Consider the following 24,870-nt stretch of genomic DNA (forward strand, 5'->3'; position numbering starts at 1 on the left):
GAGCCATCAAGGCATGGCATATCTGGAGGTACCTATAAAATTGTACTTTACTCAATGAGAAGAGCCTTTGTAGAACCTCAAAGGACCTCATGTGGGCCCCCTATCAGACGTCTCCCAGCATAGAGATTCAAATGTCGTCCCATTTCTGGAACCCCTGCAGTCCTGCAACTTCAGCGAGAAGGTCACCGTGCCATAGTGGGGTTTGTTGGGTAATTTGCTTCCACCATCCCGTGGTTCTCTGGGCATCTCTCCATCCCAGCAGCGTCACCCTAGTCACCGCGGGAGTGGATCGTGGGATTGGGCACCTGTAGAGGGCATCAAACACTCCAGAGTAGTTCAGTGTGCGGAGTTCAAGTTGGTATGCTGGGTCTGACCAACCACCTCCTACCCAGTCATGATGACAATCAATTGCGTCGCAAGATGATAATAGTATAAGTTTGACATTCCCAGCCCTCCATCATAGACGCCCTGTTGGCATGTGGTTAGTGCCAGTCGGGGACGGGTGCCCCTCCATAGGAATTGGCGAATCGTTGAGTCAAGGTTTTTAAACCATCTCTTGGGGATTGGATAGGGGACGTTCATAGCAGGTAGAGGTGTCTAGGGAGGACCATCATTTTGAAAAGCGCGATTCTCCTGAGAAAATTGAGAGGCAGGGTTTGCCAACGTTAGAGGTCGGCTTTGGCTTTGGTTATGAGTGGTGTGACGTTAAGCTCCCACGCCAGCTCCGGTATGAGGGCAACTGAGATTCCCAGGTATTTAAAGCTGTTTCGGCGAATAGGGATGGTCCGCTGCCAGTCAACTCAGTCTCTAGCGGGTTGCAATGGGACCAGCAGGGATTTGCGGTGGTTTAGTGTGAGGCCAGAGGCCTCTGAAAATAGATCCAGGATCTGCAGGATACGTGGGCTGCTTGCAGCTGGGTTGGCAATATATAGCAGGACGTCGTCGGCACATAGCGCCACGCGATCTTCTGAGCCAGTGGGCCAGGACCATCCTTCGATCAGAGGGTCCTCTCTGAGTAGTTTTGCTAGCGGTTCTATTATAAGCGCAAAGAGGAGTGGGGACAGAGGGCAGCCCTGGCGTGTACCGCGACCAATGCAGAACGGGTCGGACACGGCTCCTTTTACCTGCACTCTGGCCGTTGGTTGGGAGTATAGTAATCCTACTAGTCTCCGGAATCTGGGGCCTTTTCCGTTGCTCTGTAGGACCTGGTGCAGATATGACCAGTCCACAGTGTCGAAAGCCTTTTCAAAGTCAAGGAGGAGCAGGGCCTTGGGTGAGCCAGTTAGGGTGTTACGGTGCGCCAGGGCCAAGTGCAGGCGTCTAATGCAGTGTCTGCTGCTCCGGGATGGCATAAAACCGCACCTACAGGGTGAATTAGCAATGTGAGGGTGGGTTTTAGCCTGGTTGCAAGGATTGAGGAGAGTATTTTAACTCCGATGTTTAAAAGGGAAATGGGCCGGTACTCTGAGCAGTATCGTGATGGAGGCTGGGTTTTAGGGATTACCGCAAATGTGGCTTGGTCAATGTCCGGAGGGAAGCGTCCGACACTCTTGGCTTCCTCATACATGTTGAGGAGGTGCTGCCCTAGTATATCGCTGCATCCCCTGTATAGTTCCGCTGGGAAGCCGTCCGGGCCTAGGGTCTTGCCTGGGGCCATTATGGCTATTGCGGCTGTTACCTCCTCTAGAGTTAAAGGCTCATCGAGGATATCTCTCACCGTGGGGGATACTCTGAGAGAGTGATTTCACCCAGGAGAGGAGACTCTCTCTCCATCTGAGGTCAGGGCTTTCTGTGTACAGTCGCGAATAATATGCCGCAAAGCTTTGTGCGATATCCCTAGGGGTCCTGGTGAGGGTTCCGGACTCGTCTGAGATTTCAGATATAATTCTGTTTGCCATAGGCCGCGTAACCAACCAGTGCAAGAGTTTCCCGTTTTTATCCCCCCATCCGTATACCCGGGCAGTTGATGCCCTCCACATATGTTTGGCGGACTCTTAAGGTGAGGGTTTTGATCTCCTCGTGCATTTTCAGGAGCTGTCGCAGGTCTTGGGTTGAGAGAGAGGTAAGGTGTCGGCGTTATAGGAGCATTGCTTGCGATTCCAGTTCAGCTATTTGGGAAATACGGGTGCGTTCTCGCACTCGGATAAGGTGCTTGGCATGGCCCCTAACTGTCGCCTTACACGCAGCCCAGATCGTGCCCGGAGATTGCACTGATCCCAGATTTTCGCCAAAGTATTGTGCTAACCGGTCTGTCTCTCACCGCTTTTTTGTACTCCTCGTCCTGTAGGTATCAGGCATTGAGCCGCCAAATTGGTCTACTAGTTGGGTCGGTTTCCGCCCAGGCGTATTTGCATAGGAGCATGGTCAGAAACCCCGTGGGGAAGGATCTCGACTCCAGTGTCGTTAGTAATGTCTAATGCTGGGGCGAAGATGAGGTCGGTCCTGGCGTGTGTCCCATGTGCTGCTGATGTATGTGTTCTCCATATTTCGCATAGGCCGAGGCCAACGGCCCGGTCCCTAAGTATTGATACCCTAGATGATCGGTTGGTCGTACTATTGCCTGATATATCTAGCTCAAGGCCTAGCACTGCATTGAAGTTGCCCCCTAATAACCTGATGTCCTGGGGGAGATCGGCTATGGTTCGTCCGAGAGAGGCCAAGAAAGCCTCCAGTCCCGCCGGGGGGACGTATATGCTCACCAGATTAAGAGGTCGTCCGTGCAATAGCCCAGATACCACTATATATCTGCCCTGTGGGTCGGCGTTTGTGGTCGTGATCGTCATGGGTAGTGAGCGGTGAAGTAAAATAGCTACTCTTCTGGAGAAGCCTGAGTGGTAGACTCTGTCGTAGCCTCCTCTAGCTAGCATGGGGCATCTGGTCCCAAGGAGATGCGTCTCCTGCAACAGGACCACCGAGGGTGCGTATCTGCGCAGGGTGCTATATATTGCCGACCTTTTAATTTTGTCTAGGAGGCCAATTACGTTCCATGACAGAATTTTAGTCAGTGAGAGCAGTGCGTGGGAAACACGATTATGCGTAAGTGTCGGGCCTCGCTCCGGGTGTGCCGGATTAAATGTCTCAAGTAGTGGAGCAAAAAAGAAGAAAAATCATCGCAACAAAGGAAACTTATAGGAACATTAACCTGAAACTGGAGTGTGAACGTAGTACCCCCCAACTCCCCCCCCCATTCCACCCAAGAAGCATCTTTCGCCCTTGTGCCTATTTTAACCAATATGACTAATAAAACTGGCTTTGGAGTGGAGTGGTGGACCCCTCCTGATGAGCGGATCTTCTGCAATACATACTTGGAAAGTCAACCGAGGTATATCTCGTGATTATTGGGACCTATCTCCCAGCAGGCACACAGTTTGCCCCCGCCGTGTCGGAGCCGGACCCAGGCCATCAGAGATCTGGCAGCATGAAGCAAGTCTAATAGTTCTTGTCAGCCCAGTGACGGGGACTGACTCAGTTTGTCATCCCTGGTTGCGTGCGTCTGGTCGTTATCGCTTGGAACGGCCCCCAGTGCTCCCACCGAGCAGGTCTCTGAGTCGCCTCTTAGGCACTCGCTTGCTGAGTTAGCGGGGCCCGTTCGATCCCCACGGCCGGACCTAGCGCATCGTCGGCTCCTTCGCTGCTCCCTCCGAGGGAGGGATCGGTCCTTTGCGGGTACGTCCGTCGGCTCCCCGGAGCTCCTGTGGGGCCTCGGGCCTCTTCAGTCAGCCAGGTCCATGCCTCCTCTGGGGTGTCGAAGAAGTATGTCTTTCCAGCCATGATGACTTTTAGGCGCGCCGGAAACAGGAGCATGTAGGAGAGCTGCATGGCCCTGAGCTTCTGCTTGACACGCTCGTAGGATTGGCGTCTGGTCTGCACCTCTTGGGTGTAGTCAGGAAACACCAGGATTTTAGGTCCTTGAAGTTGATAAAGCGAGCGATCATCGGTCTCCGCAGGCCGCCAGAGGGAGGCCCGGGGGGCCAGCGCCCTGTGCGCCCGTTTGATCGAGAACCAGGGCGACAACATCTGGTCAGGCATCCAGGACTTATTCCAGTTCTCTAGGAATTTGGACACTCTGTTCTCTTCCACTCGCTCCGGGAAGCCCACGAATTATAGGTTGTTTCGCCTAGAGCGATTTTCGGCGTCCTCGGCCCGTCGGCGGAGCTCACTTGTCCGGGTTTGCAACTGGGCCACCTTGGTTTTTAATTCGGCAAGATCATCCTCTGTTTGTGAGACTCGAGTCTCGACCTCTGTTATGCGGCCGACTGCATTTCTGATGTCTAGTCTAATGAGGCCTACGTCCACCCGGACTTCTCCTATTTTAGATTCCACTGCCAACTGTGAGGATTGGATAGCCAGGAGAATTGCGTTTACCCCGTCTGGTGCAGAGGCCTCCGGAGGTGTGGTGACATTTCCAAGGGAGGCCGCAGAGATAGTGTACTGCTCAATTTTCTGTTGTGAGGCTGGGGGTTGCTTGGCTGTTTTGTCTTTTCCCATTATGTGTCTGGGCACCCCGGCACTCTTCCACGCCTCTTGGATCTGAGGGGATCGTCTCCGAGCACGCCTGGGCGCCAGTGCCGCGTCCTCTTGCGGTGAGGATCAAGGAAAAAAAAAGGGGGGGGCAGGCTTTCGTCCTAGTCGGTATCTTTGCTTTGGGTACACAGCGCATCCGCACGCGACTGGTAAGTACGGTCTCGCCTTCCCCTCCACCCCAGAGAATCTATCTGATGGTTGAGATTAGGGTCTTTTAGGCGTTGGGGCTCTTTTAGGCCCCTGTGGGGAGGATGCAGTAGGGTATTTCTCACCTCTTTGTTGGGGTTGCGGCCATCGCACCGTGGCCCTCCCGGGCTCGCCCCCTCATGGGGCAGGGAACCTCAACAGCGGACGCACAGACGTCTCTCCGGGGGCCCACCCGATTGCCCACTCCTCTCCGGAAGGCCGAGAGTGGTGCCCCAGGACCAGGCAATCCCCTCCTCGGTCATCTTCCGGGCCCACCAGGGGTCGGCCCTCGCCCCGCACAGGCCCGGTCCCCCACATTCCGGGTGGTCTCAGGTGTCACGTAGGGTCTCTTAGTTTCCTCAGTCGCCACTCCTTCCCCGGGGACCCACGCACGAAACCCCAAGGTCCGCGTGCGCCAGAACCGGCACACCTCCAGCCCTTGTCGCAGGCGGTCCCTCGCCTCCGGGACCCTGGTTCGTCTCCGGTCTCGCTGTGTTTCAGGCCTGTGCGGGGGAGCGGGCCCCAGGCCAGGGCTCACCCCAAAGCCTCGCAGTCCACGCCGGCTCGGCCCAAGGCCTCCCAGGCTCAGCCCTGGCCGGGATGCACCTGGTTAGGGCCGGCCGCAGCAGCCCTCCTGTGTCTCTGGCTAATTCGGGGCGAGGCAACGCCCACCACCGCAGGTATTTACGGCCGCTCCACGTGCGGTCCCCTCACCCCAGGTCTGCCCAGGGGAGCGGATCCCCGCGTCCCAGACGCTTCCCCCTCTGCAAATCTCGTCGGGGCGCCTGTCGATCTGTCTCGCCTCTCTGTCGGGGCGCGCCCGAGGAGCGCAGCTCACGTCCGCTCCATGGCCCCGGCTCCAGACGGCCTGGGGGTCGCCCCCTGCCTCAGATTTTCTCCAGCTCTTCGGCCCAGTGGGCTACTGCGGGAGGGGGGTCCTTTGGGATCACTTAAACCGCATCTCATAATGCAGTGATGCTTGGCTTTCCTGGCGGATGACGGAGGGGTCCAGAGCACTCTGAGTGCGATCCCCATCTTGACGCCCGAAGCCACACCTCGCATTTTTCATTTTTAACATTTATTTGTTTTGAGTAAGCAGTACTCTATATTTTTAAAAAAATATATAGAAACTTTTAACTTTCCCCTACCTTCACAAAACTACTTCGACAACAGATATCACCAAAATGTAGTGCCTTATAGCTTAAAAATCCATACCTTATTTACCTGTAGTACCCAAAAAGATCATCTGTGCACAATAATGTATAAACCTGCCATATTTCTTGTAAATCTGTTCAGCTGATTTTGCACTACAGAAAATACAAAAGTCTGTGGAAAATGCATTGGTGGAAAAAAGTATTTGGGACCGCCACCCTACCCTGCTCCCCCTCACACCCCTGTTTTATCTTTGCACTCCCTTGAACAATCACCACAGAACTTTCCATCCTCTGCCAGTGCAGAAAAAACTATAGGCCTTGAAAGCTTTCATCAAACAGGGGCAAATTTATTACTGTGAAAACAATTTGAGACATTACTATACCTAGGAAACTTACGGATGAAATGAGGTTGGTAATATGCTGCCGCCTTGAATGTTCAGAGGTAATATCTAACATCTCATAAAGATGAATGAGACCAATAACTTCCCTGAGATTAAATATCCTCCTACCAAATGTTGCTTTGGCCTTTTCAAGCAAACACTTATGGTACAGGTGGCTCTCAGCACATGAAAATTACAGAACCTAAAAAGACATATTGGCAGAAACTCAACCTAAGATTGAAGTGCTATAAAAAAAAAAACTGGTCATAAAAAGTGGTGTGACCTAGGTCTGTATAGATGTAATTAATTGTAATTTATAATTTTAAAATAAGTTTGTATATTTTAGTTCCAGACTGTTTTTCTTCTTTATCTGATGGTATAGTAAAGAATTAATGCTTGATTGGAAGTGTAATATTTGTTAATACACACTTCTGCTTCTTAACAGCATATTGGATGATTAGTAAATCTGATTTTCTTTCTTTCCTAATAGCGGAATTTCACAGAATCTCAAAACCGATGAGATTTGCTTGTACGAAATAGGGGGAAATATTGGTAAGCATGTGTTTTTATTTGTCCAGTAATACCCAGCTGTTATAATCAATCATTGAAAACGGTGTGCAGCCCCATAGACTTACTTAGCATCACCTACATAATGTTACGTTATGTATAAACCAAATACCAAATAAGTGCCAAATATCTAGCTCAGTATTTTACTAATTTAGAATTACATTGTTTTATTAAATTAATTTTGAATGCTAATTCCACAATATGTAGACAAGCATACTTATCAACACAAACTCCCTCACCCCACCCTAAAGAATTCAAAGCTCTCCTCCATTCCATGCACAAAAGTATGTGCCTAGCTTCCTAAATGTCCTCCCATGATGAATAGGTCATATTGCACTTGTTATTCTTGTCATCTAATTTTGTGTGACGGCTATAGAACCCAGTTTGTAATGTATATTTGTACATTCAGAAGGCATGGTACCATGCAGAGCAAGTGAGTCCTGTAAAGTGTAGTATGAGATAATCTAACACTGACCCCATAGTTTCGAAAAACCTGCTCCAGGCTAGGAGTATTGTATACTAATTTCTCATGATCTGTAGGAGCCCACAGCCTCAGGATCCACAGTTCAAAAGGTGATATTTGTTCTTTCCCCTTTAAGGATAAGATGTCTTTTATGGCAGTAAAAAAAATATATATATATTAGTTGACGGGGTAAGTGCCCACCTCAAGTAATAATCGCGATCCTTGTTAGAGTGAATCACTAAATTAACCTAAACTCAACTCCCGCTAGCTGTGGTATAGAGTGAACAGATTTAACTTGGAGGCAATATGTGAAGTAGTTATGCAGTAACAAACCGGTAATTAAGTCAAAATGCAAAACAATAAAAATCCCAAAAAGAAGTAGAATAATAGATTAAAAATGTATAAACAAAACAACACCAGAATGGCAGTAATCTAATACGGGGAACTGGAAATATGATTTTAAAGTTTTAAGTAAAAATTGCACATGAAGCACAAAGAGCCAGTGAAATTCAGCGGTTAAGGTGAGCAGGACCTAGGAGCAATTTGACACTGACCATGATGGAATGAGGGTCAGACACTAACCAGGTTTACCCTAATCAAATATTTTGCCTTCTGACTTTAGTCCTTTAAGTCACAATCTACCACAGGCGTACATTTCTAAAGCCCCCAAGAGTTCAGTAGAGTCACTTATATACTCACAGGGTGGCAAGTGTAATCTGGTTTAGGTTCACACAGGGGATCCACAGGGGAGTTGCAGGAAAGGCTCTATGAGCTTGTTGTATCTCTGTAGCTTGAACAAGGAGGACGAGGTCAGTTTTGTGTCCCTTGGAGTCCACATATTTGTCCTGGGTACTAGAGAAAGAGCAGTTTGAGTCCTCCAGAACGTTTCTCAGATGCTGCAGGTTAAGTCCTCTTCTGATCTCCCTCAGATACAGGAGTGTTCTGAAGTGGTTGCCTTGAGATGACACATTTATGCTTGGCATGAGCTAGTGGATGGGAATGCCCCCTAGGGATGCCATAGTTAATAGGGCTAAAGGATCTTGGGGCTGTCCCTACCCATTTTGGGCATTTTGAAGATGGCTGACATCTCTGTCCTCAATAAACCAAGGCTCTGGGGCTGTATGTGGGGCGTGTACTATGGTAATCCTAGTGTCCGCCCACATCCATTTTTAATCAGTCCCCTTACCCCCAACAAACTCAGAGACAGAAGTGTGTTAGGACAAAGATGAGCTTACAGCAACCAGAAGGTGGATACACAAACATTGTTTTGGCACTTTTCTGCCCTTTGAAGTGCCCCCCAAATTTTATATGTAAACCTAGAAGCTCTTTTAAACAGGCTTTGAGACTGTCATGTCAAGAGGAGGCCCACCTTAATTGGGGCCTGTCTGGCTAAGGAGGACAAAAGAAGATCACTTTCCTAGTTTTTGCTAACATTTGCCTGTTACAGGGGAGGCCTATTTGAGGTGCACCCAAGTATAATTTGAAAAACCCCAGCAGACCTATCAAGCAGGTCCTGACACTCCACCAGGATCAGACACTGTGATGGAAGCTGGTCTGGAAAGGGGGGGGGGTTAGGGGAGGGCCTGGGTGTTACCTACATCTGCTTGTGCCAGAGTAAGCCTCTTTGGGGTTAATAAAGTCCTTCAGCCCAAACTACCAGCCACCTTGTCAAGGGCATAACTCCTCTCCACAACCAAGGCTTTTTTTCCTGTCTTTTCAGTATGGTCATACCTCATGCATGTCTATTGAAATGCTAACTTCTGACTGCCAGAATAGGGAGAGCAAAATGCAGCTTTAGCTTTCAGGGGCTTCAGACAGGGCAAAGGTAACTTTCTAAAATTCAACTTACCAAAATATTTATTATATACGCCAAACTTCCCCGGTGGATAGGGTTGTAATAAATATTTTGAAGAGTCCAAATGTGTATAATAATTATTAAACTTAATATTGAATCCCAGTTCTTTCCTATGGAAGAGTTAACGCTTTTACTGTGAAAATACATTATAGTTTTTTTTTTTTTTTTACTGTAACATCATACTTTTACATATCCTACAATAAAAACCAATGCACCCTATGCTATGGGCAATAAGGTCTACTTTGGTATGACTTATTAATATTTAAAGGAAACCTAAGGTCTATCAAAAGAAGTTACTTTGACAGGTTGCATTTGCAGTTTTAAAACTACATAGCCAGGCTACTATGGTAAGCTTTGAGGCTTAATTTACAGTGCCACTGCCGTGGATAGCACAATGAGTGCCGAGGTCCGCTGGTAGCATTTGATATACAGGCCCTGGCTACACTGGGTGCCCAGTAATCAGAACTTGTAAATAAAATAATTGTGGCAATTGTCAATATCCTAATTTTACCATGTTGAAAGGCGGAGCAGACGTTTTTTTCCCCTGGTTAGGGAGGGTAAACATAATTCTATAGCCAGCAAAAATAGGGTCTAGTAAAATGGCAAAAAACTGAGGTGACTGGTCTACATAGTAATACCCATAATATCTGGGTATTTATTTGGTACAGTTTCCGTTGTCTCTAGTACTAATTCTATAATACTCACCCTGAATTTCCTCTCCAGCATTCTCTACTCCTTGCTGGATTAATAGCCTTTAATTTGACTGGGTATAGTTCTGGTGAAATAGTATGCTCGAGGTATATGCATTTCCTAAATGAACAGTATGAAAGCCAATTTAATAGAGCATAATCAGAAAGCCAAATTATTAGCCTCAGCAACTGAATGGTCTGCTCGACAAAACCTTTAGTATGCTCTGATAAAGTGAGCAACTTACCAATAAATGTGATTAACTCTTCTTGTAGGGTTTTGAACACTGCTAGCAATTCACGTATACACGTATAAATAATTGTGGCACATTAAAAGCATGACATTCTGTCCGGAACAAGAACCGAAATGTTACATGAAAGTAAAACATTTTCTCTTGTTTTCCACCCAGATAGTTGTGCCTATAAAATACAAATACTGCTGTGCAGGCATTCATTACATTAATTTCGCTGTCCACCAGAAGGAAAATAACTTCAAACTATATGTAATTAAATCATTTATTTGCAGAATAATTTCTTGCACCTGAATTAGGCTGGAGGGGAGCACTATAAAATATAACAATATGAGCACATTTGCACTTGTGCCAATACACTTGCTTATAATGTTACACTGTTAATCAAGGAAAGTTTTGCCAGATCAGGAGGTTTCAATCAAATTCATGATATTTTTCTGTCTTAAAGAGAAAGAAATGTGTGCACATTTATTTGTTGTGCGCATTTAAGGCCTACTATGTTAATAACTACAAAATTATGTCCTATACATTTCTAATCTGTTAATTAGCTTTCTCAGCCTATATGTCCATGTTTAAAATCTCACTATAGTGTATGTTTTGAAGAAAATGCAAATGGAAAGTTTCTCTCCACTACCCAGAATCCTGCTATACCTGCAAAATAATGGCCGGTGAGAGATAACTTATGCGTTAGCTTCAAATAACAAAATACATTTACCCAGAATGAAATGAAGGCCTCTTTTGGAAGACCGAACAAAACATTGTGTTTACAATTTATGAATGGGCAGAGATATAAAGGGTAGGCCACGGCCCTTGAAGACTTGTTAGTCGGCAGGAGAGAAAGTCCCTAATCCCATTTAACGAGATGAGCATATTCTAATCAGGGAGACTGAACAAAAGTAAGGACTGGGGTGAAAAAAAAAACAGATGAGAAGGTAATTATTTCGTTACTTCATTCAAGAAAATCACAAGTGTGAGGGAGGCACCAAAAACCTTCTATGCATATGTTTGGTTATGTAATTGATGGTGCAGCTTGTAACGTTATCCATGAAGATGGAGAAGTTAAGGTATTGTGTAGGTAACATTAACTGGCACATTTTAGAACTTTATTGATTTTGCACTGGGCATTACATATCTTCCAACTTGCATGTATTTAATGGAATTTGCAAATATAGTATTGACAGCGGAGATCATCAGGATTGGTATGGGCACTTATAACCAATACTATTGCTGTCCTTTTGTAAGTGTTCATTTAAAACTACCAGTCTGCAATTGAACATGACGCCATGAGCAGTTGTCATCATATCCTTTTGGGGAAATTGTAAATTATGTCATTTATAGAAGCAACTGGTAATTTTGTATATATTATTACCAACCCTCCAGTCAGCAGTTTAGTCTATGCATAATTTTCTAAGGAACGAAGGTAAATCTTTAAAAAGTTTCCAGCTGACACTGGGTTGTGTGTAACAGGTTCGATTTTTATCCTTTGTATGGTGGGATTGTTTAGCTAGGTACCTAATAGCGTGAATTAAAGGCAGGACTGATTGAGAATGCAAACCAAGACAAATGCCTTCTTACCTTCTGTATGTTTGTAGAAGCGTAGATTGGTGTACACACATTATCAAAGCACATTAACCGACAAGCATATATATATATTTTTTTTTAACAGTGGAGCGCAGCCTCGAAGTTGACACTTATATGAAAGATCTGTTTCAACTGAACCCCAGTGCGGAATGGGTGATCAAGCCGAAACCCAACACTTAAGAAATCAAGAAATGAGCAACCATTCTAAATCCCTGTGGTACTATAAAGTTGTGAGAAGACCCTAGAGGCACAAATGTCCGACTGGAAGCTGAGATTGTTCTGCATACTTAATAGGAACACATCTCCAATTCATTGTGTTCAGGACCACAAGGGCCATTGTTGGTGATAGAAATTGGTTTTGCAGTATTGCAACTCTACTGCCATTTGCAATAGGAAAAGCAGTGCAAATGTGTCTAGATTCCTGTGATAGGAAGAGTGTGGTACATTCCCTTTCATTTAAGTAACGAAGATACGAACAGAGTTAAGATTTTGAAAGCTGTGTGCACTCACAAATGGGTTACACTGTGGACAATACAATATCAAACCCATGAGATCGTTGTTGGTCGGCCCTCATGAAATGGAAATATCTGTTCCATTCATAAAGGTGTCTTTGATAAATAATGGCAAAATGTTAATTTTTATTGTCACTGTATGTTCTTTTCTATTCAAGGAAAATGTGGTAAAAACAGCGTTTTGAGGCTTCGATGATGCCAGAGCTATACTAAACTCCCAAAATATAAAATATGTCTTAAACACTCCTTCTCTCACATAAAGGAATCTTTGAAAAAAGGTAGTGACATGCACTTCACAGCTTCTGCATTGCAAAATCCAGGACTCCTTCTATACATATACCACAAAGGCAGTCATCAATAGCATCACTCACAAACCCATTGGACAAAGCTACGTGGGTGCAAAAACCGATAGTGGTGCAGAGAATATACCTTCTTTAGTTTGACAATTTATCTTGAGGCATCCCTAACCTTTCTTCTTTCAGTCGTGTCTGCTTGATTTGCGGCTTTGCTGGATAGTGATCTGGATCAGTCTATGGAGATAAGTGTTGTGCACTTTTTGCAGCCATTGAACCAGCTGTTTTTTTGCTTTCGCTTGCCATTCATATGGACCATAAACTGTTGATTCTTCTTGTTCTTCTGCTCTTAGGATTATGAGAGCAGTATGCCCTGTAGAACTACCTCAGAAACAATGTTTTTTAAAGAACTGTTATTGGTTTTCGTTGATATAGTACGATAGACAATCACTACTGACGTTTCTGTCATTCTTCTCCATAAACTTCAGAGAAAATACTAAGTAAGTACTTAGTAAGAGAACCCCCCCCTTTCCCTGTATTATCTTTCCCCCTCTCTCAGTTTTGCCCTAGGTTCTTGAGACTCCGGTGAGTATCCAAGGTGTCATGATCTATGTATCAGTGGCCCCACCTCCTACCAGTATTATCATATATCTCTAAAATGGTTAAGCAATGTATCCACCCCCTGTCACATCCCTCAGGGAAATAAGTAGCCTCTGGTATAAGAATCATTCTTAGGGGCTGCCTGCTGCAGTCCTGATGAGGAAGGGTCAGGATTGTAAATAAAATCTACCAATATTTTACAGGCCCTCGCCACATCCAGTGTGCCCTGCCGTCACCTGACCTCTCAGAGCAGCACTGTACTCTCATATCCTACCACCTTTTGAGTTCCTGTTTCCAGGTCACCCCTTGAGGTCCCTTTCGGGTCTTCGAATTCCTGGTAAGCTCTCTCTTTGCAAGTATAAGGGCCAAGTCCTGAAATTTCCCTGTAATTTTAGTTTTCGCTGTGTGCAGGTACCAACTTAATAGGTAATGCTCCAGGGTACATGGGACCTCCCTTTGAACAATCCCAGTCAGTATTCCAGCGATTTTCTTCCAATAGCATGTGAGCATGGGGCACCTCCAGAACATGTGCATAAAGCCAGTACCCAGCTCGCCACATTGTGGGCTGAGTACCTCGTCAATTGCGCAATATGTGTTTATTCTGTGGGGCGTGAGGTATGCTCTACGCAATACATAGAAGTTGATTAGTATGAACCTGGCATTTCTGTATACCTTAGGTATCCTGTTCTCTATGTGCGCGTAGTCCCCTTCTGGTATCAGGACTTCCAGGTCCTCCTCCAAACGGGTTCAGAGGGCATTCATGGGTATTGGCATGTCTCCCCTAATTGTTCTCTATAGATAAGGGACAGCTTTAAAGGTCCCCAACGAGGTGACCAAATATTGGCAACATTTGGTCTGAGGTTGCTCTGTTAGGCCTGACGCCCAGTGTGTAAGGATCCCTGCCGTCACTGCTCTATACAGAAGAAAAGTGGCACTGCCTTAGATCATGCCTCAACTCGTCAAATGGGAGTAGCACCTCAGATTTGAATACATCCCTGATTGTCCTACCTGCAGTCGCCCACTCTGACAGTCCTTTCCACTCTCCCCGGTGTTTGAGCACTTCCAGTAGTGCCACTGGGATGTCCAAGGAATTGGGTATTCACACTTCTATTTTCTGCAGACTTCAAACCCAGCATTGTTGCAGCACCTTGAATTCCGTAGTGGCAGTCTCATTGGGGTATTTCACTTTGTGAATTGCTCTAGCCAGGCAGTGAAGATTGGACACAAAGGAGTGAGTCTTCCCTCCATCCATTGCGCCAACCACTGAAGCTGGATAGCAAGATAGTACTCTTCAACGCCAGGAATCGCCAAGTCCCCTGTCCCCCATTGGTCTTAACAGTGTACTCAAAGCCACTCGTCTGCAACCTGAGCCCCAGATAAAGAGTGTAAGTTGTCCCTCTATTTCTCAAAATGTCATTTGTGTAATCCAGGCCGGAAGCACCACAAAATAATATAACAGATGGGGAAGGGCAACCTTTTTTAGTAGAGCAACTCGGCCTGCTTCTGATAAGGGGTGTTTTTTTTTCAGAACTCAGTGTTCAATTTGAGCCTACAAATGGCCTTTCCTACATTTACCTTCAGTAAATCAGTGGGTCATAATATATCTGTATCCCCTATATACTTAAAAATTGGGGCTTCCATTGTAGCTCCTGGGTGGCCATTGCCGTGAATACAGGATTTCTTCCAGTGAACCCGTAGTCCCAATAGGGAGCCAAACCACTCTAAAAGCATTCCTGCACAGTTTAGAGCCTTCGATGCATCTTGTAGAAATATCAGAAGGTCATCTGCATGTAACGCAATTTGATGCATCTGGGCACCCACTGATGTGCCCTGATACATATTGCCCATCTTGGCCTAGCTGGCCAGCAGCTCCAGTGCCAGGGCAAAAAATAGTGGTGACACTGGGCAACCCCTACTGGCTCCCTCAGCCACCCTGTCCGGCCCATATGAACCCTGGTTGTGGGGTCAGTATGCAGTAAACTAGTCCAGGTCACACAGTCCTGCCCGAAGCCAAAGTGTTCCATAACTTTGTACAAGAAGGTCGATCCTAGACTATCAAATGCCTTCTCTATATCTACGGCACAAATCGCCGCATCTGTCCTATCTTAGGTGTCGGCCTCTAAGAGCGTGAGGAGCCTGTGTATGTTAAGGGCTGTACTAGTGCCTGGTGTGAATCCTGCCTGATGTGAGTGGATGAGAGTAGGCATGTGGGATAGGAGCCGAATGGCCAAAGTACTACTCAGGATTTTATAATCAATCTTTTTTTTTTTTTTAAATAACCTTTATTTATCAGTTTCATGAAACAAAACTAAAGAGACAAATACATTACACAGCGGGTGGAATGCGGGGCCACCCCATGTGAAACAACTGAGGGGTACTTTGTGAAGCAGCAATGTCAGGGCCAATAGAAGCACAGTACATTTATCCAATAAGCATAGTGCACACATCCTTCCGCCTCTTGTGGAGCAGACCATGCTGCTGTAAAAAATACACTGGTCACTCTCGTCCCCCTGATCCATTACTAGTATGACTTTCATCACTCAACCCCACTGCATTGTGGTCTAAGAGCTTATCACAGAATCTCTGCCATGCAGCTAGGTCCTCATCTATTTTATTGTCTCGTCTGCTTACCTTTAAGTGGTATTACTCAGCTAGTGCTCACTCTGCTCATCCTTGTGTCATTGATATCTAGTGGGGCTTGTTGGCTCATCCCCATGATGGCCACCCTTCGCCTAGCAAGCACCAGAGTTACCTGAAAGAATTTATAAGCCAGTTTATGACCCTTGGTCTGTTTGATATTTCCTAGTAGACAAGATTCCAGGGTCAACTCCAGCCGGAGTGAGGTGATAGTCATTAATTCCTCCACCACCCGGTTCCAAAACCCCTGTACTGCACCACATTCCCAGGCCTAGTGAAGAAAATCTGCTCCCCGGGCACTCCACCGTGGGCAAGTGTCAGTGCAGGTACGGGAAATGCGACTAAGGGCCTTGGGAGTAAAATATGTATCATGTATAAAATCACAATTAATTATTTGATTCGGGCATTACACAAGAAGGATTGCATGAGCTTGCAAATGTGAGTCCAGTCCCTATCCGACAGAGGTGACGTCAGGTCCATATCCCAGGCCCGACAAGTCTGTAGCTGGGTGCCCAAGCATCTCCTCTCATGGCTTTGTAGAGCAACGAGATTAAATGTCTGCCTGATCCACATTCTGACAGTACCCCCAGGATCCCTGTCAACTCAGGCGCAGCGAGAAAGGTGGGCCAAGTCTTTTTGACCACCTCAGTTAGGCTTTCCTGCTGTAAGAATTGTCCCAGTCCCTTTCAGCATCCTCAGAGTTAAAGAAGTGTTCATAGGGTGCAAGTCTACCATTATTTTGTAGCCTCTAGCCAACTGTCGGACTAGAACCAGTATCCAAACCAGTAACTCCCTATGAACTGAGTTCCACCTCAGCACCACCTTAAAAAAGTATTTGTCAGATTTCTTTGGTCTGCCTCACCACATAGGGGGCATCCTCCAGAGTACCAGACCCCATCATCAGGATTGCTGGCAGTTGTCCAGTCTCGACTGTCCTGGCCATGATTTGCTTCTCCCAGCTATCTTCAGGGTCAAGCCAGCATGCTGCGTGCTGCAGATGTGCTGCATAATAGTATAAATCCAAGTACGGCACCTCCAGACCACCATCCCTCTAAGACCTATTCAAAGTAGACAGAGCCACTCTGCTTCGCCTGCCCACCCAAAGCCGAGAAACTATGAGTGAGTCCAATTGTCTAAACTCCCTACTGGCATGGGTCAGAGGGAATTTTGAAGAACATATAAACAGCTCAGTAGAAGCACCATATTGGAGATGGATAGTCTTCCCATAAAGGACAGTAGGAGTATTCCCCAGAAGGCGACCAAGGTTTTCAAGGATGCCAGTACTCTGCCCATGTTTAAATGCAACTGTTTTGCCTGGGTAAGTGCAACCATGATGCCCAGGTATCAAACGTTGCCAGTTTCCAGAGCAGGCCAACAGCTGGTAGAGTTTCTAGTGAAGTTCTAACCAGAGATGCAAGTGGGAATACCAGTGACTGACTTTGGTTCAAGCGAAGGTCTGACAAGGACCCAAATTCGTCCAGCACACTCAGCAGGAGCGCCATGGATTCCTGAGGGGAGCTGAGGTAGAACAACACGTCATCCACGTACCCTGAAATGATATGCTGGGCCACCTCTATTTTTATGCCTCAAACCCGTAGCTATTTCCTTGCACAGACTGACAGGGGTTCCGTGGTCAGTGTGAAGAGGAGCAAAGACAAGCGGCACACCTGCCGCATCCTGCAGACCAGAGACCAACTCTCTGGGTGGCTTCATCCCTCCCACAACCTGGCCGTGGGTTCCATGTAAAGTAATTTTATTCAGCTGTGAATTTGTGTGCCAAAGCCCATGACCTTCAAGACCTCAAGCAGGTAGCCCCAGTCCACTGTGTCAAAGGACTTTTCCAGGTCGATTTCAGGGCCATTTCCTGCCCACAGTGTTTGACCTCGTACGTGGTATGAGTTATATGCCTTAGGTTCATACCGGTGTTGCTTCCTGGGTTGAACCCACATTGGTCCTCATGAACCAACCTGTTCATATGTGGATTGAAGCGGTTGACTAAGAGTTTGCACAAGACCTTAACATCTGAGTTGATCATAGCAGCCTATATGCAGCTGGATCGGATCTATCCCTGCCAGGTTTTAGTAGCATACAGATGTCCCCCTCCCATATAGTGGATGTACATTTTCCTGTCTCCCAGGCCTCAAGGAATACCTCCAGCAGGCCCTGTACAACCCAAGCCGAGAAATCCTGAAAAACTCCACCAGGAAGCCATCTTCCCCAGGGTCTAGACCCGCTGCAGCATGTGCAGCACTGCTTGTAGTTTTTCCAATTCAATGGGCATATCAAGTTCCTCTGCCGCCTGAGTACAGGATGCCCCATTCCCTTCAAGAACCTCTAATACTGCTCTGTAGCCACTCTAGGACCAGTGGTATATACCCCCTGCAGGTGTGTCTGGAAGGCTGCAACTATACCTTTGCGGTAATTTTCGAGCCATCCAGGGTCAACTAGTGTGTTGTCGGGGTGGGGGGCGTTCTGCATGCAGTATCCAGGCCAGCAGTGTGCCCGACTTGTCTCCCCCTCTGTACAGCCTCTGTCTGTACTGTTTTAGGGTGTATGTGTCCAGGTGACCCAGACGTCTGATATCTGCCTCAGAGCCTCCATTTCCCCTCTCTGTACCTCTGTGCTAGTATGGTCTCCAGCCTGCGGCATGGCCAGGCCTGCCTTCTCTCTCCCCAACTCTATCTGGAGCAGCCTCACTACCCAACAGGTCAGTCCCAGGCAGGTGCCCCTCAGTATAGTCTTGAGGGCCTCTAATTCTGTGGCTCACTGGTCATGGAACCCCAGTTGATTTCAATATAATCTGTCAGGTACAGAGACAGTGCGTTCCTCCTGACCGGGTCAGTGAAAATGTCTACTGGTATTCTCCAGGCTGTAAGGCCCTATATGGCCTCCCAATGGCAATGTGCAGCAGATAGGGGAATGATCCAACAGGAATCGTGCAAGGTGCATCACCTCTAGGTCTTCAGCCTGTGGAACCCCAATCAGCAGGATTCTATCTAGTGTACTGAAAGTATTGTGTGTCGGAGAGTGGCACATGTATACTCTCTGTGTGGGGGTGATGAGCATGCCAAATATGCACCATTGCTAAGTTACTCATTACTGCCTTAAGTGCAGCAGTCATGTAGGGTTTAGTGCCTTCCCGGGGTGGGGTTCTATCTGTGCTCCCAGCCAGAAAATGGGTGTACCTGCCTCCTGCATCACAAGATCCTGCATTGCCTGAAAGAATGAAGAATTATAAACATTAGGGGTATACATGTTTAGGATTGTCAACTGCCTGCCATCCAGCTTTCCGTTTTAACAGCACAAACCTGCTCTCCACAACCACCTCAACATATGTTAAGGAGAACGGAGTCCCAGTCGCCACCCAAACTAGGCCCCCCCGGCATATGTGGATTAGTAAGAGGGGAAATCTTGCCCCCATCACTTCCTGGCCAAGCCGGTGGCTCCAGCATCATCCATATGAGTTTCCTGCAAGCAGGCCATAGCAATCTTATGCTGTTTCAGGAAGGTGAGAATTCTGTATCATTTTGTGGAGGTACCTAAGCCCCCGACGTTCCTTGACAGTAATCTAAAAATCTCCCCCCAGTACTACGTGAAAAATAGTAACAAAATTGAACAAACAAAACCAGATAACTTCCCCCTACCCATACGTAGCATAATGTACTGACTATAAATGCCCACCCATTGCCTGTGCCGGACCCGCAGGCCCTCCCTACTCGTCCAACCTGGACACACAAATACAAACAGCATCCCTACCAGCAGCACACGATTGTACGCATTATCTTGCCCGCAACTGGGGAACCAGTGCCCTCCCAGAAATGTGTGAGGCCCACCTCAAATCTATTAGTGCAAAAGGAGCACTACAGGCCCCTACATGCCATCACTACATATGGACCGGCATCACAGCAGTATTCTCAGGCGCCTGCCCCCCACTAACCTCAGGCATTACTTACTGCCCCAGAGGGGCACAGCACACATTTCAACCATCTAAAAACTTCTCCAGTGTGCAAGGCGACTTCACTACAAAAGTGCATTTACCCATATCTTACATCACTCCCCCCTCCAGGGTGACGAGTGTGTCAGTCACAAAGTCCAAAGCCAGGCTTGACTTCTCAACCTCTGGATTAGTGTGAGGAGGTTGTATATCACTGTCCAAGATCATCTCTGTGTCTCTGGAGCCACACAGCTGCATTGTACCATCAGCTTGGATTGTCAATTTTTGGGAGTCTGAGGGACCAACGCCCTCCTGCTGCCATCTGTGGCCCGGCCACGCCTGGGGCCCTGCCGGGGTCGATGGCCCAAGTTCCCTTTTGCATCTACTCTGGGTCAGAGAGAGGCTGCTTTGTCCCAGAGTTCCAGCCATTCCCACACATCCTCAGGATAATCAAAGAAGTGGGCCTTCCCCTTTAACCTCAAGGGGTACAGAAGCATATATTGAAGTTGTAAAGCTTGTAGCTTTTGCTTCACTTCCAAAAAGGGCTTACTTTGTTCTTGCACCTTTTTGGTGTAGTCCGGGTAAATGGCTGTCCTGCAGTTTTCGAACTGAGGTACTGCATGCTCATGGGAAACCTGGAGGATACAGTCTCCATCGTGATAGTTGATGATCTTGGCAATGGAGGCCCCTTCTACCCAGTCCACTCGAATATTGCAGAGTCGGGAGCAGCCTTCAGCATCTTCAACTTGAAGTTCAAGTTCCCCAGAAACTGTGCACATCTGTGCCATCTGGTGCTTTTGCTACCTCCCCCTGCAATGCCACAATATTGCCCTCTGCGGCAGTGACCTTATCTGCCACTTTCCTCAAATCTGCTTGAAAAATATGGACGTCTATGGAGACAGTGTTGATTTTATTTTCAAGGACAATCTGGGATCCCTGTATTGCAGCCATCAGATCCACCATGGATGGCTCCCTCTCCTGCTTGGGAGGGGCTTGATCGTTGTCTGTCCTCCTGTGTCTCGTGACCCTCAGTGGCATCTGTTGAGAGGTTGTATATTGCATGATAGTGTTTGCAGGGTGGGAGCGCACCTGCCTATCCTTGCTCATGTTCTCCACTTGGGGGCAGCCCCCTTGGCCTCCAGCTCACATCCTGCTGCCAGACCAGTGGGCACCCCCGCTCCAGCAGCTTCTTCTGTCTCATCCACTCGATGTCCAGTCTAGGGGTCCAGCTATCACAACTAGCAGGCTGGGGAGGTTTTGGAGGAGAGAGGGCCCCCCAGTCGAGTCAGCACAATGGTGACCAAAGTGAGGGCCTGCCGGAGGGGTCCCCACCTGCTCCCCTCTGCATCCGCAGCCCCCAAGCAGGGAGAGTTCCTCAGCCCTCTTTTCTTTGTCTTCTACCACAACAAAGTGGGGAGGAAACCTGGCATCCAGGCATACCGCTGAAGGTCTTTGAGGTCCCCCGGGCCCACCTCCTCACTCACTATGTGTCCGGGCAAACTCGAGCGTGATGGAGGCCACAATGCTCCAGTCGGTGCAAGCTCTCCAGGGGCCTCTCCTCAGGGAGGGAAGAGTACTGTAAATCAGCCCCAAGTTGTGGGCAACCATCTCTGCGCCCCGCAGCTCGTCCAAAGCCCAGCGTGACGCTGCAGTCTCTTGTTCTCACTGGGCCAGGGTGATCAGTTGTCAGTAGCCCAATCATGGGGAGAGGGGATCCAACAGTGTGTGAGGCTGGCCAATTGAAATCCCCTCCATCCCCCAAATATGTTAGAGCTCCCTAGGTGGGGGGCTAGCTTTCTTGGCAGCTGAGCCAGGAAAGATGCCTGATCTATATTAGGTCCACACATGCTTCCCAAAGCTAGGACGCAGCCATCTAAGCGACCAGTCACTACAATTAATCTGCCCGCCAGGTCTACCAGGTGTCCTGTGTGTTGGAAGGGGACTCCTGGACGTATCCACACCATAACACCCTGTACTTAAGCTGAGAATACTGTGTAATAGGCCTATCCCTTCCATCTGTGCTATAGCGTCACTCCTCCTTTGGCTATGAGATGCGTCTCCTGTTGAAGTGTGATCTGGAACTCTCATCTGTGCAGTTAAGAGAAGATTTTGTATCTTTTAACCACGGTATGCATCCCCCTAACATTCCAAGATATCACTGCATAGTTCATGGGGGATGCCATTGCGATGGTGGAGCAAATCTATTTGTGCTAGGGACCGCCCATAGCTAGCTGAACAAGCATTCCCGCCTCCCCCACCCCGCACCCCAGGGCAATAACTTTGCATCCCTCCCAACACATAAATAACAAATTCCCCACTCCCACACCACAGGACAAGCAGTTTGATGCCCCTCATCCAAACTTAGTCAGCTCACAAACTGAGTGTACACACTGGAACCTTAGTCTGTGTGAGGGTAGTGGCTGGTTGGAAGTGCTGTACCCCACAAGAGCTGTATTTATCTTCTGCTCACATCACCAGTTCTCTTCACATCTTGCTCCTGAGTCTGTGATCCTGTAGGTGTTGTTGCAGGATTGTGATGGTTTGGGGGCACTATATCTAAGTGCCATCCGTTTCTCTAACAACTTGTTTGTCCCAACCTGCTATGTTGTGACCAGTTCTGGATGGAGGTGCCTCGTGTCTTCTCTGTATAGCGATCTCTGCAGAGATCCAGTTCAGCTGCCAGTAAGCGCTTTCTTTGGGCTTGCCACAGATTCTCTCCTTCACGTCTCAAGTTCACTGCAGTTTCCATGGCAGTAAATATACCACTGATGTTGTGTAATACGGTTGTAGGGGGCGCTATGTGCTCTGTCTCAGGATTTGGCCTGCTATGATGTAACAGTGTAAGTATGTGCGACATAGTAGGTTTGGGGGCTTCAGCTTTCTGCGAGATTCTGCCACCAGGCGTATTCTCCCTGCTTCTTCTCCCTTCCAACAGTCAGCAGATGACTCAACACGCCCTCTCCTCCATGCCTCAGGCAGTCGAAATATGTACAATGCTGTTCAGTTTTCATGTAAAGCGCTTATCAGTGCAGGTAGTAGCAGTGTGGTGCACTGGACTCCGGCGAGTATCACTTTCTATGCAAGTGGCATAGTTTCCTATTGTCAGAGTTTGAAAGTCATGCAGGGCAAAATGCTCCCCTCCCCACGCTTCTGTATGCCTTAAACGGTGCACACCCTGGTCTATGTGTCGTCGGCTTCCTGCACACCAGTCGAGCATCTCCGTAGGCTCAAGGGCGATGGGCTGTATTCTTCCCATGTTCCTTCCTGATCCCCTGCCATGCCTGGGTCAGTTGCGCCTGAGCAGGCCCTGGGGTCCTCTGCTGTGCAAGTTCACTTGAGGCTCTCTGCCACCCCAGTGGTCCGCTCCTATGTGCGCTCACTTTCGGGCATCTAGGCAAAGGGCCTCTGGTATGCCTGTGTGCTCTTCAGTACGCGAATCCTCACAGAGGCCGCTGGAATGGCACGGGGTGCTGGTCCGCCAGTTAAGGCAGCTCACCACAAACCTTGGCTGCCATTTATGTACACTGCCTTGCGGGGCCCGCAATTGATCAGCAAATTAGTTGTGCACAGGCTTTGCAGGGCAGCCACCCTTCATTAAGGCAGTCCCTGGTGTTAGGGGCGATCCCCCAAGTCCTTCGGGACTCCCTGGTGTTACATTAATACCAGGATGACATTGGATGTGGGATCAGCGGATGGGAGCTCAGAGTGTTGCGACCATCTCCATTGGTCAAGTCCCTACCTCAGAAACAATGTTAACCACTGGGATTAGGATGAGACAGCCACTTGTGAAATCAGCAGTGCAACTACTGTTCCCAAATTGCCATTAAGGCAAAATGCTAATTCATTGCTTCTCATAGTTATTCTACGAGTAAATTAAAAGGGATTTTATGTGGTCCAGTGTGTACTTACATACCCCCAAACCTTGTTCCGTGATCTAGTGTGCAGCTGGTGATTATGGGGATATAGTTTTGAAGGGGTGCAATCTTGTAGTGAAGACATTAGCTAATGACCCTATGGAAGGCTATTTAGGTGATCGGAATTTAGAACTAGAGTAGAGCTTTCTTGATGTTATCCAATTTAGAAGAAATGGTATACCTAAGATAAATCAGAGACTGAAAACCTGATCCTTGTTGAATTAGACAGTAAGGTGAATTTTAATTTGTGAGTCACTTGTTTGCAATTACCAAATCAGCAAATTTGTTTCGAGCATTTTTTCAGACCAGGTGATGTATGAAGACAGCTGTGTGGGCTATATGTCTATGGCATATTTTGGTTAACCTTCAGGTCACAGGCCACGTCCCTGCGCTGAGACTCGCCCTTTCATCATAGATTTAATTAATTTTGGTGTTTGGGCTACATAAATGATAACAATTGTTACGCTAAGTTATAGAGTGAGTAAAGGATATACTTACGGTGAGCATTGACCATTATGAATGGAAGTAGGATGCAGCTGTATTGTTAGTGTTATAGAAAGTGCAGAGCTGCCCCTCCTTTGACCACGAAAAACTGGTGAAACAAAAGGTTTTCTGCAAATACGATGTTTGCTGTTGAGAATGCACCCAAGCATATCAGCAGCTGTCTAAGCATAATAAAGCACTTAAGCTAACAAGAAAAATGGCTCTACGCGCATTGCATTTTGACATTGGGCTTCTTCATTGAAGACGTTCCAGTCTCTTTAAAAAATCTTCACTTGTGTCAAGCATATTTTTTAGTGGTATGTTTGAGTTTTTCTTTAAAAAAAAAAAAAGTGTGATCTGCCGTGTTTTTTCAGTACTAACATTATTATAAAAAGGGCTCAATATATCCTTCTAAGACTTTACTAATGTATTTAAAGATATTCACTTAAAAAATATCTCTCAGTATGCAATTGTTTAAAAAAAAGCCACACCCTGCTGGTGAGCTCCTTTTCCACTACCAAATTTGCCATTTTTACCACGAATATTGAAACCAAGTTTTCTATTCCACCAGTACTTCCGTGGTTGCACATCAATCTGAACAAGCTCAATAAAATATTAATTTAGTATAGAAGTGGAGGTTTATTATTATTTTCAAAAAAGTGTTTTATTACACAATTGGCATGCGGGCTGATACGAGCAATATGACCACTTTCATATTGTGCACAAATTGTGTTAAAAAAGCTTGTAGAAGACCAATAGTAATCAGTTTGCAATGTACGATATGTCACAATTCGAGCATTAATTTATTTATAGACTGGCTTCTGATATGAGAAATTTTAGTTCTGAGTTT

At 47.1% G+C, this 24,870-nt stretch overlaps 1 protein-coding gene across 1 annotated transcript in view; it reads left to right on the top strand.

Moving 5' to 3' along the window:
* Window positions 1-12,282, top strand: part of ARHGAP18 (Rho GTPase activating protein 18) — a 544,764-nt gene extending 532,482 nt beyond the window's left edge. Inside the window, exons 14-15 of the mRNA XM_069234821.1 lie at window positions 6,735-6,796; window positions 11,733-12,282. Of these exons, the coding sequence (XP_069090922.1) occupies window positions 6,735-6,796; window positions 11,733-11,827 (157 nt within the window). The 3' untranslated portion in view covers window positions 11,828-12,282. The remainder of the gene's footprint in view (window positions 1-6,734; window positions 6,797-11,732) is intronic.
* The last annotated feature ends 12,588 nt before the right edge of the window (window positions 12,283-24,870 follow it).

The sequence above is a fragment of the Pleurodeles waltl genome, chromosome 5 (genome assembly GCF_031143425.1).
Source record: "Pleurodeles waltl isolate 20211129_DDA chromosome 5, aPleWal1.hap1.20221129, whole genome shotgun sequence".
In the NCBI taxonomy this organism is placed as follows: Eukaryota; Metazoa; Chordata; class Amphibia; order Caudata; family Salamandridae; genus Pleurodeles; species Pleurodeles waltl.